The 9,152-nt window shown below is 37.8% G+C and overlaps 2 protein-coding genes across 2 annotated transcripts; both read right to left on the bottom strand.

Annotated features, from left to right (window-relative positions):
- Positions 1 to 536: 536 nt before the first annotated feature.
- Positions 537 to 1,757, bottom strand: LOC116139067 (ribose-5-phosphate isomerase A-like). The gene is made up of 3 exons (XM_031424743.1): positions 1,603 to 1,757; positions 1,210 to 1,285; positions 537 to 823 (listed from the first exon to the last, which is right to left on the bottom strand). The coding sequence occupies exons 1-3, from the start codon at positions 1,673 to 1,675 to the stop codon at positions 733 to 735; spliced, it is 240 nt and encodes a 79-aa protein (XP_031280603.1). The 5' UTR covers positions 1,676 to 1,757; the 3' UTR covers positions 537 to 732.
- Positions 1,758 to 6,336: 4,579 nt separating this feature from the next.
- LOC116139158 (G-type lectin S-receptor-like serine/threonine-protein kinase SD1-1) lies at positions 6,337 to 7,195 on the bottom strand. The gene is given in 3 exon segments (XM_031424827.1): positions 6,337 to 6,837; positions 6,911 to 7,061; positions 7,133 to 7,195. Coding segments are annotated over 2 exon segments (420 nt in total). The 5' UTR covers positions 7,055 to 7,061; positions 7,133 to 7,195; the 3' UTR covers positions 6,337 to 6,561.
- Between the last annotated feature and the right edge of the window lie 1,957 nt (positions 7,196 to 9,152).

The following is a 9,152-nucleotide window of genomic DNA, read 5'->3' as shown; positions in this document are numbered from 1 at the left end:
GATGGTTGATTGCTAATGATACAATAGATTGACTGTGTAAAACTATTATTACTCATAGCTTAAAATAGGGAATAGTTAATTACATAAGGGTGAAGATATTGTAATTAATACACTAACCACAAAAATTTGTAGCCAATCTACCCTATTGAGCCTTTCATATAATACAAGAATCCCCTCTTCTCTTTCTCAGCCGCATAACCAGATAATTACAGCAAAAGTAGAGCACTGTTATTATGTGGTAGAAGTAGCATCTCTCCGGCCTTTGACAAGTTCAATAAACTCTTCCAAATCCATTACTTTCACATTACATCCATCTTTAACCGCGGCAACCAGTACAACTGTTGCAACCCCAGTAGCAATAACTGCACCATAATCGGGCAAAATAAGTAACGATTTCACCCAGAGACAAAATTAGAATTGCATCGAGTTTTATGGTGAAAGAAACAGTAAAAAGGACTGATGATATTAGAAACTTTCTGGAATAACTCTTCCTTTTTTTTTTTCTTTTTTTTTTTTTCCCTATCAGGTGGATTATATTATAGAAAATACGATGGTCCAAGAATTTTGGTCACCCTGTATCATGTCATGAAAAAATCCATACATAGAATAATTAAAGCTTGGGCTGAAAAGTTATGATATATGGGTAGCAGTTGATGTATGTCTAGAAAATGAAAATATAGGCTGAATACTAGAAATGGCATGCTCCAAGAAAATAATAGAAGGCTCAAGTTCTCAAGTCCTTTTCTTACCATTATCAACCACTCCAGGTATCATGTTTAAATTCTTCTCAAGCTCAAAAGGGTTCTGTATCCCGTTTGGAAAGCTGATAAAAAAATATGAGCAGTTGAGTTATAGTCATAAGGATTGAAACTACAAGAACCTTTCGAAAACCTTATTTCCACTAAAATAATACGAGGGAAAATCAAACACATGAGAACATACATACGTGTAAAGTATGCCATGTTATTTTATGTCCAAGGGAAAGAAATTTTGAGCTGAGTGGAGGTGTGTGAGTGTGTGGGAGGGGAAGAGCCGGGAGTTTCAAGTAGTGAGAAAACAGTTCATCATTCAAGAAGATGACGAAAGAAGAAGAGTCACAAAGGGGATAGGAGATCTAGCTCCACAATTCAAACAAATCTGTGAGTCATTCTTAAGTTCTGCACCTAATTTTCCTTTAGAGAAGAGAAAGACGATTAAAAAGCAACTTACCTCACATCTACCACCACGTTACCAAGATCTGTGATCACAGGACCATCCTTCATCACAGCAGATCGAATTTCAGGAACTAAAACATGAACAGGAAATGCCATTTTAGGTAAATAACCTTGGGGAACACCTAGATAAAGGGCTAATATTTCTCTGTTTAACATTCATTTTCACGTCAAGTGCTGAAATGAACTCCATGGCATATAACAGCACAGGATAAATTAGAAAGGAAAATCTTGTCACTACAATTTGTCCCCAATACATTGAGGGATTAAAGGACTAGTCCTAGAAAAACCACGATATATTAATAAAGCAGAAACAATCGCATACTTTTTAAAACATAATTAAGAAATGCATCACTTTATATGAAATTCAATCAGTGATTTCAACACTAACCTCCACCAAGAGCAACATGCCTCCTCAAAACAGGTGACAAAACAATGAGAAGAACTTCAACCTGAAATGTCATCTAGTCAGCATTCTGAAAACGATAGTATCATATCCACAGAACTTTCACCATTGGAACACAAAATGGAGAAAAACTTTACATGAGACAGTCTCACCACATCATTATGCTTATGTGGTGGGACTGTCCAATAAAATAGGCAATAAAAAAAAAATTATCCCTAACCTCTCCCCTTGTGGCCGGATGACAAGCATTTTAACCACTAGAGTTAACTATATCCAAGAGTCTTGTGTTCAAGTCTCAGGAGAGACACTTACCACAATTGTGCAATTATCTTGGTCCATTGGGCTTGTTGGGTATTCCGTGGCCCTGAGAATTAGGCGGGCTCAGTTGGAAATTGTGCCTAGATACCTCAGTTATTATAAAAAAAATAAATTTAAACGCTACTATTAAATCACTTAAACAGTTCTCTTATGTTTAAGGCTTTTAGCAGCTAAAAGAAAATTTTGAACCATCATCCTACTTTCCCTCTTTCATCTCTATCATGCTGTTCTCTGCCTAAAGCCACCGTTCTTCCTCAAAGTTGCTGTTGTCCATCAAGCGTCGGGCATCCACAAACTCCTAAGTGTTTTCTAACCAAAAAATTGGGATGCTGCTCAAACGATTATTTTGTTCTCATATATAGGAACATAAAGCATTTGATTTGTATGTTTCTTCCATTACTTAGTAATTCTGCCATAACAGAGAATAAATGTCATGACTAAAACACTTTTTCCAAGCTTCACTTTTAATTTGGATTTTCCAGCCTGTATAATTGAGGTCTTTGGATCTTATTTACTTTAATTGTAACACTAAACCTGTTTTAGATTAGCTGATGAAAGCCGATCCCCTGTAGTTGTAGTCTTTATTGGAGGAGTAACATTTGCAGAAATTGAAGCTATCCAGTTTCTTAGTGCACAGGTACACTATTGCTATCGGTGCCCTATTGGCGATTTCTCTATCTGTGACCTACCAGTGACTTAAAGGAAAATAAAATTTAAAGGTTTGAATTTCAATGCTTGAACAAGAAAAAAAGTGAAGGATAAAACATTAGGAATTCATGGCTGCTGGAAGATGGCAAGCTGAATGGAGAACTGCAACACAGGCAGAGAATTCGATTTAAGATTTTTGTTTAGCGGCTAATGCCTAAAACATAGGAAAGTTCTTGAAATCTATTAAGTTTAATGTTTAAATATTTTTTTGCCAAGTATCGACACTTGACAATATTTTATTGGACAGTCCCACTACAACAACATGATGATGTGGTGTGAGAATCCCAATAAGTTTTTCTCCTCAAAGTGATGCAAATGATTTATACTTCTCGTTGATTTTTTCAGTCCACAATGACTCTCTTGTATACTACTTGTGCAATTGAATTTGTGCTCTCTCATGCTTCTAAAAGAATAAATATTGGAAAGAGGTCTCCAGTAAATACTTCCAGAATGTACTGAAGAGAGGATTGGTTCAAATTTATAGTACCATTCTTTAACCGTGAACTTGAAAGATAATACCTAATTTTCTCCTTATTTCTACATGCAAGCTATTCATACCAGATATGGTACAATGTTGTTTTGAGGGGCTAAGTACTCGCAATAACTTATGAGTCATTATTAAATGGAAGGTAAAAAATGTAGTACATGTACTACTAAAATGTCAAAGGTGATAGCAATAGACACCATGGAGAACTCAAGTAACAAAAGCAAGCAGAAATTATTGATTGGCAATAAGGAATATGGACTGACCGCAACTGGAATGCTGCTACCAAGACGATGAACAACCTTTGTATCTTCAGCCAATATCATACTGATACAACACGCGAAGTGCGGGTGTATAAGAAGCGTGGGAAGGAGCACCAGGGGATCAATAATATTAAAACAAGCAACTAAAGTGTGAATTGAAGGTAGTGGGACAGGTGGCGAAAGATTACTAGAAGAAGGGTAAATTCTGTTAGTAGAAGAAATGAATAAAAGGAGCAGCAGAAAGGGAAATAGGCATCGAGAAAGAAGTGAGGAAAAGGGGAGGTAGCTGGCCCTCGAAGTCCAGCATATCAGTTTCTATTACGTTCTGCTTGGTTTCTCTTATTTTCAATGTAGTTTAATAAACCCAGTAGTTCTTATTTGAGAGATGGTCTAGAGTGGTGTAAACAAATTATCAATAATACTTCTCTTATGTTAGTGGAACTCTAGAGGTTGCTATATTGTTGTTTGTTTCGGTTATGAGCTATTGTATGTGTGAGTGATTGAGAAATCTGGGTAGGTTCGCAACAAATTGGTATCAGAGCAGGTGTGCGCGTGGGTTATGGTAACAACAAAGGAATCTAGGCTAAATGTGAACGAGAGGTAACGAAATTGGGCGTGGATATGGGACTTCGTGAATGCTGGTAGAGATACAGAGTTGGATGAGGAGAAAGGATGAAGAAGAAGCTGGGCGTGAGAACAAAATTCATCTAGAAACGTGAGAAATCAGGAAAGGGAGAATCAAAACAGAGTAAGTGGATCAGGGAGTTTGGGACAGAGTCAAAGTGAGTTGGGAGGAAGAAACTGGAATTACCCATTTTCATGGTGGAATCCTTACGGGTGGATCTTTAGAATTGAAAGGTATTTTTCTCTGAATGGAATTCCTGATGATGGAAAATTAACAGCGGCGGCAGTGTGCATGGAAGGGGAAGCCATTAACTGGTACATGGATGAAGTCAGAGCACCTGTAACCTCGTGGCCATCATTTAAACTTGCTTTAATCAGAGATTCACGGATCTCAAGAGAGTAACCCTTATGAAACTCTAATGGCCCTAAAGCAAAACAGTACAGTCGCTGATTACAGAAGAAGATTCGAAGCTGTACTCTTTGTTGGTGAAGAGAGGAAGATCCTAACGCTGCGTTTCTGAATGGGTTAAAGGCAGAATTCGGGCTGAGCTGAGGTTGATCCAGCCCATTCTCTTCTCCAAACAATAGAAAGAGCCCACAGAGTAGAGGAAGTAACTGGGCTTTAAAGAACTGAAGACAGGTCCACAAGAGCCAATAGGTGGAAGGGCCAGGATTAAATGTCGGGTCAAACCATTTGGGATCCAAGTTTTAACCGATATCCACCACCGACCCGGAGATTCAATAAAGCCCCAAATTTGACTGAATCCCTAAAATCGAACTCCTTCTCAAATTCTTCCTCAAATTCATTCTCCAATTTCTCAAATCCTGGGCGAAGAAACGCAGAAGGTACTGTCGTGGGTTCATCCATGAATTCCTCTCCTCGCGAATACACTTCTACAAACTTCAGATACTTCGACAGAAACCATCCACCGCGACGGAATTTCCCTTTTGAAAGATGACGAGGCCGAAATACAGAGGAAAAGATAAAGGGTTGTGTTTCAAGTGTGATGGGAAGTATTTCTTTGGCCATAAGTGTGGTGAGAAGCAATTTCAAGTAATCCTTGTTGATGAGGAAGAAGAAGATTTGGATCCAGGGGACATGGAAACCAGTGAAGGAACGACGGCAGAACAAACCCAAGGTAATGTTGAACTTTCCCTTAGCTCGGTTGTGGGAATCAATGGCCCAAAAACGATGAAGTTGAAGGGCAGTATTATGGGTCAGGAGGTTATTATCTTGATTGACAGTGGGGCTTCCCACAATTTCATTAGCTGAGAGTTGGTTGAGAAGCTGCGTATTGCTGTAGAAAGAACACAGGCATTTGGAGTGAGAGTTGGTGATGGATATAAAGTCCGATGTGAGGGAGAGTGTAAGGCAGTATGTTTGGGAGTCCAGAGGGTACAAATAACTCAAGATTTTTTTCCCTTTGAAATGAGTAGTGCAGATGTAGTGTTAGGCATGGCTTGGCTTGAAACATTAGGGGAAACTACAATGAATTGGAGGCAGCAGGTGATGAAATTTAAATTGGGTGAGGAAACGGTGACAATTGTAGGGGATCCTGCACTTAGCAAAACAATGGTTTCCTTGAAAGCCATGATCCGAACGTTGAGAAGTGAGGGAAATGGATACATGGTTGAATTTGGGCAGCTGCAAAAACAGTCAGACGAAGAGATCAATGTCAGTAGCACGCTGTTTCCAGTGTTAGAAACTTTCAGATCCGTATTTGAGCCTCTATCGGATTTGCCCCCTAGCAGACCCCAAGACCATGCAATTAGGTTACTACCAGATGCCCAACCCCCAAACTTTAGGCCTTATAGATATCCGTTTTACCAGAAAAACGAAATTGAGAAAATCATTGGGGAGATGTTAGCCTCAGGAATTATTAAGCCTAGTATCAATCCTTTTTCCAGTCCAGTGTTGTTGGTTAAGAAAAAAGATGGTGGTTGGAGGTTTTGTGTAGACTATAGGGCACTCAATAAATTGACCATTCTCGACCGATTCCCCATTCCGGCCATTGATGAACTGTTTGATGAAAAGGAAAAGGGGAGGTAGCTGGCCCTCGAAGTCCAGCATATCGGTTTCTATTATGTTCTAGTCTTGGTTTCTCTTATTTTCATTGTAGTTAATTAAATCCAGTAGTTCTTTTATTTGAGAGACGATCTAGAGTGGTGTAAACTGAGTTATCAATGAAATACCTCTCTTCTGTTATTTTGGAACTCTAGAGGTTGATATAAACTGCTGTTTGTTTCGGTTATGAGCTATTGTATGTGTGAATGACTGAGAAATCTGGGTAGGTTCGCAACAAAATCCCTCTTTGCGTCCCATTGGTTATCTGCACGAGAAATATCCTCAAATTGCGTAGGGCTTAGACAGGTGGATAATCCCTAACCATTCGCAAGCCTGACACTCACCTATTGCACTGACAAGAATCATACCCCTTGCATCACAAACAAACAATTTTAACAACAGACTTGTATACTAACCATTAAACAGATTGTCTGGATATCTAAGGGCTGTTGAGATAATTTTTTATGCCAATTGGTGATGTTCTACCTTGCCTCCAAAATGGAAAAGTTGCCTGATGAAGACTCAGGTTCAAACAGATTTCTTTCTGAAAAAAACCCAGGTTGCTTTGGGTCAGGCAATGAACACTCACTTCCCAACATTAGAACCACAGACGACATGATCGGCCTGTCTTCTGGCCGTTGTTGTACGCATAACAAACCCACATGAATTCATCTCAACACCTCAGGTGGCGGACGAGAGTCAATTAATGTTTCACCAGTTAGTTCCAATCGCCTTTCCTCTTTCCAAAGTATCCATGCCTGAAAAAAATTGAAGTACAGATGAAATATTTGTTTCCAAATAGTTAAATAAATCGTTGTGTTCTACTCTTACATGTCCAAGAAGATTATGGTAGTGATCTAGATGGGAAAATCCTCTGTTTTTCTTCCCACTAACAATCTCTAATACTAAAACTCCAAAGCTAAATATGTCAGATTTCATCGAGAAAACCCCGTCAATTGCATACTCCGGAGACATATAACCACTGCAAAATGACATTGGCAGAGGTCTCAAGCGGAAGTGAGCAAAGCAGAAAACAATATTAGTTGTACTCACTATGTTCCAACTACTTTATTTGTATTGGCCTCAATTTCGTGTCCCCCAAATATTCTGGCTATGCCAAAGNTGATACAACACGCGAAGTGCGGGTGTACAAGAAGCGTGGGAAGGAGCACCAGGGGATCAATAATATTAAAAGAAGCAACTAAAGTGTGAATTGAAGGTAGTGGGACAGGTGGTGAAAGATTACTGGAGGAAGGGTAAATTTTGTTAGTAGAAGAAATGAATAAAAGGAGCAGCAGAAGGGTAAATAGGCATCGAGAAAGAAGTGAGGAAAAGGGGAGGTAGCTGGCCCTCGAAGTCCAACATATCGGTTTCTATTATGTTCTAGCTTGGTTTCTCTTATTTTCAGTGTAGTTAATTAAATCCAGTAGTTCTTTTATTTGAGAGATGATCTAGAGTGGTGTAAACTGAATTATCAATGAAATACTTCTCTTCTGTTATTTTGGAACTCTAGAGGTTGCTATAAACTGCTGTTTGTTTCGGTTATGAGCTATTGTATGTGTGAGTGATTGAGAAATCTGGGTAGGTTCGCAACAGCTTACTCGTGACAACTATAGGTTTTGGAGCTCTCAAGTTCTGCTTGCAGTAGGTTCACACGAGCTGGAAGATCACTTACTTGGTATTCCATAATTTAAGAAATTTCAGTCCTCAACAGAGTCATGACACTAATAAACCTCCTTCAGTATTCCATAATTTTGTCCCTTCACTAATATCCCTCGGAAATCCCCATTTTTCACAACCGTATACTATGCCAAACCCCAATTACACATCTACTCCAAATCAGCTTCCTTACTCACCCACTGGAGGTAATATTTTCAGTCCTAGACCTCCTAGATTCATGCCTTATTGAAGGGGCAGATGTCCGAACAATAACAGAAATAGACTGATCTGTCAAGTCTGCAACAAACCTGGCCACTCAACAATTCAATGCTATCACAAGTTTAATTCTACATATAATGGAGCATTGCAAACTAGCAATTCACCATTTGCCGCTCATTCTACGAATACACAAGTTATTGGATCTCATTTTTCTTTTCAGACTGAAAAATGTGTGCAAAATATTGCTATAGCTGAGCTGATTCAGAATGAACAACTAAGCTGATTCAGAATAAGAATTTTAAAAGGTCTTTCTCTGAACTTACATTAAAAACAAGCAGTAGAAACTCATTCTCAATCAGTATTGAAGAAATTCACTTCTGGAATCTTTCCACTTTATCTTTGTATTTCTTCAACAACCATAGCTAGTTCCTTCATGTAATTAATCTTAAACAACAAATATTAAGGCATACTTTAAAAAAAAAAAAAAAAAAAAAAAAGATTAAATTAAAGAAATAAATACATATCGAAAGATTCCAAACATCACATATATAGTTATTAACAATAATAATCATATTATAATAATAATATTAAAAAAGAATGGCAATTCAGTAAAAGATTTCTCTCAGAATTCTTTTAATCTTTTTAACCAAACATATTAGTTATTTGTACCCATCAATTTATTCCAATCTAATCGAATATATTTAATATAACATTCCCAATAATCTTCAAAGTAATTTATCTTTTCATTAATATAATTTTTTAGTAATACAATATTCTCTAAATCAAACGCCTAAATATAATTGTTGAGTTGGTGTATAGGATAAAACATAGTTCACATAGGGTATAAGGCTAGCCACCTGCTGATCATGGCTAAACATTCTTTAGGCTTGTACTCTGGAGCAGTATGGCCCCCTCCCTGCACGAAAAAAACATTGCTACGGAATTAATTATCTCCTCAATTAATTAACTGATTCAGAAAAATATATTCCAGAAAATTATGCTTGCCTTCANATGTTCTAGCTTGGTTTCTCTTATTTTCAGTGTAGTTAATTAAACCCAGTAGTTCTTATTTGAGAGATGGTCTAGAGTGGTGTAAACAGAATTATCAATGAAATACTTCTCTTATGTTATTCTGGAACTCTAGAGGTTGCTATAAATTGCTGTTTGTTTCGGTTATCAGCTATTGTATGTGTGA

The sequence above is a fragment of the Pistacia vera genome, unplaced genomic scaffold, assembly GCF_008641045.1.
Source record: "Pistacia vera cultivar Batoury unplaced genomic scaffold, PisVer_v2 Contig347, whole genome shotgun sequence".
Taxonomy (NCBI): Eukaryota; Viridiplantae; Streptophyta; class Magnoliopsida; order Sapindales; family Anacardiaceae; genus Pistacia; species Pistacia vera.
The sequence above is the reverse complement of the archived record's forward strand: the minus strand, read 5'-3'. Positions and strand labels throughout refer to the sequence as shown.

Coding starts and splice junctions, on each gene's coding strand:
- LOC116139067 (XM_031424743.1), bottom strand. CDS start 1,675: ATGACATTTCAGGTTGAAGTTCTTCTCATTGTTTTGTCACCTGTTTTG. Junction 1,286..1,602: donor GCATGTTGCTCTTGGTGGAG/GTTAGTGTTGAA, acceptor TTCATGTTTTAG/TTCCTGAAATTCGATCTGCT. Junction 824..1,209: donor AACGTGGTGGTAGATGTGAG/GTAAGTTGCTTT, acceptor TTTTTTTATCAG/CTTTCCAAACGGGATACAGA.